Source organism: Cylas formicarius, unplaced genomic scaffold (assembly GCF_029955315.1).
Source record: "Cylas formicarius isolate icCylForm1 unplaced genomic scaffold, icCylForm1.1 PGA_scaffold_1__22_contigs__length_36826433, whole genome shotgun sequence".
NCBI classification, from domain to species: Eukaryota; Metazoa; Arthropoda; class Insecta; order Coleoptera; family Brentidae; genus Cylas; species Cylas formicarius.
The window spans coordinates 995,907-1,003,490 of record NW_026844264.1 but is presented as its reverse complement, the minus strand read 5'-3'; the positions used below and the strand labels follow the sequence as shown (position 1 = coordinate 1,003,490).

Here is a 7,584-nt window from a genome sequence, read left to right as displayed (position 1 = left end):
ACCAAACGAAAACAAAGTGCGTCGGTCGTATCCCGCAAGAAGAAGAAGAAAACTACCACAAGTGAAGCGTTTGCAGCTCCAACGTCATCCGCTGATTGGCTCGAAGTGTTCACGGACGGTAGAGAAAAAAGTGTCATTTGTGAGGCATTCAATTTAAAAAGAAACTTGGCGTCTCAGTTGTCGGGATTAGAGTGCAATATCAACGAAATTGAAACACAAATTGCGCTTTTTAATACAGACTTGCAAGTGGCGCGGATGCAAGCTCAAGAGTGCAAAAGAAAACTAGAACAATTTAATAATTTAGCATTTAACGAAATTGTAAAATAGTAATAATGTATATAATAAATAAATTATACAATTACAAACTTCTGTGTAATTATTATGCGGTGTTGTGGTGGTGGTAAAAAAGAAAATAGCGTCTAAATATATACATGTTTATTCTTGTTGCAATACAATGGAATACAATCAATACATAAAAGTCTTATCTACAGTTACATATGTTATAATAAAACCACAGTATTAATAGTTCAATGGACTATCAGAAAAGCGTAACTTTTTTCCATATTTCCTCTCATTGTGAAGCATTAAATTACATTCATCTTCAGTTTCTACAGTGAACAAAACTTCTTCAATGCAGCTTTGACACCAAAATTGTTTATCGTGATATACATCATTCAAATTATTTATATCCAGCTGTAAATGATAGTGATCCAATAAAAGTCTAAAATTTTTCTTTTTAAATTTTTTAACTACTTGAAATATAAAGTGACAAGATTTACAAACTAAAATTTCCGAATATTTTATCCTGTAATAACTGACCCATAAACAGTAAGCGGATTCTCCGTCAAAATCAATGGTTGGAGTTGCCAAAATGCTATTTCTGTAAGACGATCCAAATCTCTTATTCAACAGAATGAATTCTAAATTTAATAAAGAATTGCCATCAGACTGGAGCGCTAGTTGTTTAAGGTACCTCCATCTATATTTCGAATAATATTTAAATATTAGTATCGTTAGTTTCCAAGGCAAAGGTGACTCACGCAAAAAATCAGCACTACACCTAATATTTTCGCAAATTGTTATAATACAAAGGCTTTCTAATGTAAGTTGTTTGACCATAATCTGTAACAAAAATATATTAAAAAATAATTACGGCACTTTATAATGTCCCCACGGAAGCGTTTCATATGAATTCGGCAAAAGATAACGTTTATCGTCTAAAGGACTCAAGGCAACTTTTGTTTGTTCGATGCTAAATACATTGTGAGTGTATGAACGAATGGTTCGTTGAGTGGCGTACTTTTCCCTAAAATTTGTTAAGCATTCTACGTAGTCATCAAATGAAATTTTATTTTTTACAATATTGTACTGAATACCCTTTGACTTTTTAACTACCGAACCCGTTAAAATTTTGAAAGTATACATTTTCGACCTTAACCCAGCATAATGACTAATGATGGTGCCATTAGTCTCATCCTTCATCAACCCCAAAACCTTTTTGTTGATTTGCGGTATATTATAGGGATTGTCATTAGGATAATCAGACATGTCAAATTTTGTTAAATCGGCCTTAATAACGCTTTCATATGCGTCATAACATTTGATATTATAAATGAAACTGTCCGTATCCATGTATTGAATTTTACATTTTTCGGGACCCAAATTTGGAAGCATGTAATTATAATGAAACTCGTACATGGTCGTTTTCGACAAATCCAATATGGACATTCCAATATAAAGTGGCTTATTAAAGCAAAGTTCCGATTTTTTTAATTCTATAAGCAACAAATTGTTATCAAGTATGGTTCTACTGTGAAATCTAGGACTAGAAATTAAATTTTTCGCACCGTAGCGACCATCCCACGCTTTAACAAATTTAACAATACGATGCTTGCGAATGTTTTCCATTGTTTTACCGTAAGCGGCATTATTAAACAATTTGTATAAATTTATACCAAATTTTGTCTTTGCTTGGGTTCTTAATTTATTATTATAATCGATATAACATTTCAACCAACGAGATTGGTTAAATTTTAATATTTTGTGAATTTTCTTTAGTACGAGACCGTTTTTGAGAGCCTGTTTTAAATTGCGATAGTGTATGACGTATTTTTCTTTATTATACAAAGTAGTCATTAGTTTTGGTAACTTTGAATTGGGGGGCACTCGATGTTCGGCACAAAATGGAAAATCTCTATGTGTGTCATGTAATTTCTGCGGGTATTCCAGGTCTACCTCTAGGATATATCCTTGGGAAGATTCATCTGGAATGTTCATGACATTAAATGAATCAATCTCTTGATGAGACATCCAGTCGAATCCTCCGTAAGGAAGAGGCTCGCACATGGCCTTGCCATAGAGGTTATTGACGTCAAAGTACATGATATAGGAATCATCCCTGGATGAATCGTAGTTGGGCATATATTTATTGTTGGCCTCCGCATATCTACCAACACACACCGAAATTCCACCTCGTATAGCCCGCTCGATAAACATAATTTGGTCAATGTCGCGCAAAAGTTCTAAACGACATTTTGTGAATCTAAGCATGCAATCCCATGTATACCCGGGCATACTGAAATACCACGCCGGATCCAAAACGTGTGTTGCCATACAAGTTTTTCGAAAATTTTCGAATATATCTGCCAGAAGAATAACGTCGGTTTTTAAATACAAATCTGAATACTCGCCTAAATTTTTTATTTCAAACGACTGCCAAACACTTTGTGCGTGGGAATATTTTTCTTCACTAATATTGCTTTCACTTAATTTATTATAGAATTCTTCAATCGGGGGTAAAGTTGTTTCATTTAATTTGTCTATATGGTCGATGTAATCGTAACAAAAAATACCTTTTTGCGACAGTAAATTTAATTTTGATTCGTCGAGATCGGAAAATTCTTTTCTTAAAATATATAGTTCATTTTTATCCATACTGGAAACTAAATTATCCAGAGATGCTCCCAAAAATCTAAACGAATCTATAAATCTAAATTTTATGTTATAATCAGGTTCGAAATATGTAAAAGAGATGTATTTTTCCTTATTAACCGGAACTATGGATACATAGCTTTTTTTTGCTAAAACCGGAAGCAGGAAGTGGCTATCGTATCCAGAAAGGTTCTGGAATACTACGGGCACTACAAATATTTTTTTAAAATTTAAATTACAAGCCTGATGGGCAAAACCTCTAAATTTACCAGTAAAATGATCATGGTCACGAACAATAACATCTTCTTTTAAAAAAGGTTTTTCACAAATATGACAATGACTCGACCTTTGATCTAGACTAATTTCACTATCCATTGGTATAATATCCTTAAATTTTGAACGAACAAATTTTGATAAATTAGATATTTCCTCCACGAACCAATCAATACAATCTAGACCACGATAACTTTTGAAAAATGATATTGAATCATCATAAGAACATTTAAAGTAATATGCAGCACTGTAAGCTTCGTGCTTTTGGTATTTCGAGGTTTTATCTGAAATTTTCAAATTTACTTTTCTCAATTGACTCTCAAAATCGGCGTAAATTACAAACGGAGTCCTTTGTTTATATATATGGTTTCGAAATTCAACGTAATCATATTTGGGAAAAGACACTTTATACTCATTGAAACTGGAACATATTGTTTCGTGGTCATGTAGACGAGTTTCGTTATTGAAATAATTCAAACACCTATCGCAAATGTATTTCTTGTGATTATATTTACTGAGCTGTGAGGAAACTAATCGAGACAAATTTTTAATGTAACAATAGTGATATTTTATTTCTTCATAATCATTATCTTGCGGATCAGGATCAAAATCATTAACTTTTGGATAATATTTATTTTGTATTAACAACAAATTTGAATGTTTTTCGCGTTTTTCTTTTGTTAATCGTGCAGGTAACACGGAATAAAAACTAGTTTTTTCATTTTTATTAAGCTCTAAGATATAAACATTGATGGAAATATCATTGTCTTTTTCAAATTTGCTTATTTTATTCATTTCCATAGGTGTTTGTAAATTTTCAGTTTTCAAAACACTTTTGTAGTATGGATATGAAGAGGGTAAATACTGACGAAAACGTGCTGGAAAGAGTCCGCATACAACTGACCAATAAAAACACGCTTGATCGTCATTTCTAATGTTAATACAAGCCCTTTTATTCGCAATTTCTTTAGGCAACTCAACGAAGGATGACCCGTTACCCATTTCAAATTTATTAATGTTAATCTCTAAATAAATAATATTATTTAAAGCCCACCCGGAATCACGTTCCTGAAACTCTGACATTTGATTTAAAATTTTATCTTGCACATTTTCAACAAACCAATCATTCAATTCTGTTCCTAAATCAACTACAGCATTTCCGGTACTCAGATATTTAACATCAACTTCGCCTTGGACATCATTTTTTGCCTTAATAAATTCACCGCAAAATGTGGTATTTACTTTCAGCAATAAAAATTTCTTTAAAATTTGACTAATTTTTTGTTGAAATATTGGACGAGAATCGTTTAAAAATTGAATTAAATCTTTATGAAGTAAATTAATTATGACACCAGTCTGAACTCTTCCCTGGAAACACGACGCTACCGATTCCCATACAACCATTTCATTTGTGTTTGTCTCGCGGCTACTACTTTGTAATCCCAATCCAAAATGCTTATGTTGATAATTAAGAATAATTTTTCTAATAGCTTTCAGATGTTGAATTGTAGTTTGTAATTTTCTTTTTAACCCAATAGATAAATCCTTTTCGTTAGAAACGATTTGGTTGCAAGATTCAATATTTTTATTTAGTCTCCTAAGCCACACATCACTATCTCTAAGAGTGAACTTGTCGGAAATATGCTTTTTTAATTTTTGTAAGGTTAAAATTAAGATTTGCCCTCTATGAATGATCTGCTTTACGCGCATCGTGGTTTATTAAATATATAACAGTAAATAAGACTTACCCTGTATAATATGTTGATTAATTTTGAATTATTTTGAATTTCTTTAAAGAGTTGGGCTTTCCAATATCTTTGGATCCCTCGTAGACCAGTTTGTACTGCCCCGACGCAAAGTGTTCTAGTCTCGGACGGAAAGCTTCTGTCACGCGAGTAGGAAGAAATACTACGGAATTTTCTAATTGCAGCAACACGGAATTGCCAAATTTTGTATTAACAATTTTGGCTCTAGTAATTTTAAACGGAACGCCTATCGGCAATTCATGCAGTTTGACAATCGGCTGCTCAAAATCACCTTCTGCAAGACAGGTTTGATTCAGTTGACTTAAGTCCATCTATAAATTATTATTAATTATTTTATCTCAAAATTAAAAAAATAAAAAAAACTTACGCTTAAGATTGCTGCTATTCTATTTGCGGTTACGGGTTGAGAGTACTAAGATGATCTTTAGGAACTTTATAAAATAATAACAAATGTTAAAGAATTAAAATAAGACAATAAAAAAGGTACTTACTGCTTTTTTGTACGAACACCAAACCACTAAGTTAGCTTCCACGTTGCACGAATAATACCAAAAACAACTACTGACAAAACAGAGAAAAATGAGATGTATTTATACGGTGCGAGAATACTTTCTAAAAGTTAACAAACGAAGACACCTCCACATGCGTTGCAACAAATTTTTCCCATTACGTTAATCCCACGGAGCAAATATAAAGGGGGCAATTAATTATTATTCTCAACAAGCAAAACAACTTGACATTTAGACTCGGCGCGTTTTGAAATTCCACATCCCATACGGAGATTGTAAAAAATGAAAGCAAGTTGGCCTTGATCTTTTGCGGCAACATACGTTCGTCCAACGTCCGAAACGGTTGCGTTCCCGTGTGAAAGCGTGTTGACCTTGAGACTTCTACCTGCACGGTTGTCTGGCGACAACATCGCGTCTATTCAAATCGGCGTTGGTGCTTGTGGGTAGAAGACCTTTCGACTTTTAATTCAACCATGGAAGGGAGTGCATGTGTATAAATACGTTGCATGTGTATTATAGACTATTTTCAGTGCAATGAATACAGAAGTGCGATGTCCATTTCCCTACGACCCTACAACTGGTAAGTTTTATATTTTAATTACCTTTATACAGTGCGCGTCTTTTCTTGTGGGTTTCAGTTTGGGTTATCACTTTTTTGGTTAGTTTCTACCTGTTTTAAAATATGATACTCATCTTTTTTACGTTGCATAATAACCGATTTAAATTGAGTGTTTTTAATAGCTTTTAAATGACAGTGAATGGAAAAGGGAATTTTGGCTTTTAAAAAATAAACAATTTTTAAATTTGTTTCAAAAATGTTTTATTTTTTGTACTAAAAAATTGCAGTTTGCCTTTTTGACAATAATAATCGAATTAAATTGAGCGTTTTTAATATCTTTTAAATGACAGTGAATAGGGAATTTTGGCTTTTAAAAAATAAACAATTTTTAAAATTACTGAAAGTTTTGTTTCAAAAATGTGCGTTTTATGGGGAAAACGCGAAATATATACATATTTTTGTTTATTTTTTGTACTAAAAAATTGCAGTTTGCCCTTTTGACAATAATACACTTACATTTAAATGACAGTGAATTGAAACGTGAATTTTGGTATGCGCGTATAACTTAAAAAACAATTTTTAAAATTATTTGATAACCCCCCTTTTTGGAAGTTTTGTTTAAAAAAAAATGTGTGTTTTATAGGAAACGCTACATATCATACTTTGTTTTGTTCTAGAAAAAATCGCGGTTTGTCCGTATGACAAGTCGCATATTATGTTGGCGCATCGCTTAGGGCGTCACATATTCAAATCACACAAAGAGTACCGGGGGTTAGAATTCCCGGTACGACATGAAACGACAAGGGAACATCACCAGCAGCAGGAGCAACCCGGTGGATCAAAAGAAACAAAGGAGCAGCAGGAGTACCCGGGTGGGTGGTCGACGGAGTGGGACGGCGAGGAGTGCACTTCGTATTTAGATTTCCTCCGGGAACGGGAAGAAGAACAACGCAAGGAACAGGAACAATGGGATGGTCGACTGAATCGACATAAAAAGAAGAAGAAACTCCTCGCCAGACCAATTTTATAAATAAAATAAAATAAAATGTATTAAAATTCAAGTTTATTTAATTATCCTCCCGATCCACCGCGTCACCGCGCCGCACCGTCACCGCCCTCTACCGGGGGGGCCTACGACGGTCGGAGCGCGCGACATCTAGCAGCGACGGGCGGAACCGGGGCAAAACAGGACGCTACACAAGCTGGCGACACAAGCGCGCGACATCTAGCAGCGACGGGCGGAACCGGGGCAAAACAGGACGCTACACAAGCTGGGTGGGGGGCGGAGCGCACTCTGGTAGACAGGGGGGACACTAGGACGCCACGCGCGGGGGGCCCCCGCTGCGGGGGGGTTAGGAAATTGAGGTTATGTACGGTTTTTGTTGCTTATATCGGCACTATACATCTACTGTCAATATCTTTCAAATTCTAGTCAAAATCGGCGTCTTTGGGCATTTTAGTAACGAAAACCTTAATAAACTATTAGATTTCGACGTAAGGCAACCTTTCTGAGTCAAACAGTTGCCGATTTCGATAAAATCTTAGT

General features: G+C 34.5%; 2 protein-coding genes across 2 annotated transcripts; one reads left to right on the top strand and one right to left on the bottom strand.

Annotated features, from left to right (window-relative positions):
* Positions 1–439: 439 nt before the first annotated feature.
* LOC132696577 (uncharacterized) lies at positions 440–5,152 on the bottom strand. Its single transcript, XM_060661477.1, has 2 exons — positions 4,953–5,152; positions 440–1,122 (listed from the first exon to the last, which is right to left on the bottom strand). The coding sequence occupies exon 2, from the start codon at positions 1,117–1,119 to the stop codon at positions 520–522; it is 600 nt and encodes a 199-aa protein (XP_060517460.1). The 5' UTR covers positions 1,120–1,122; positions 4,953–5,152; the 3' UTR covers positions 440–519.
* Positions 5,153–6,021: 869 nt separating this feature from the next.
* On the top strand, positions 6,022–7,371 carry LOC132697031 (uncharacterized). The gene is made up of 2 exons (XM_060662283.1): positions 6,022–6,059; positions 6,716–7,371. The coding sequence occupies exon 2, from the start codon at positions 6,754–6,756 to the stop codon at positions 7,066–7,068; it is 315 nt and encodes a 104-aa protein (XP_060518266.1). The 5' UTR covers positions 6,022–6,059; positions 6,716–6,753; the 3' UTR covers positions 7,069–7,371.
* Positions 7,372–7,584: the final 213 nt, after the last annotated feature.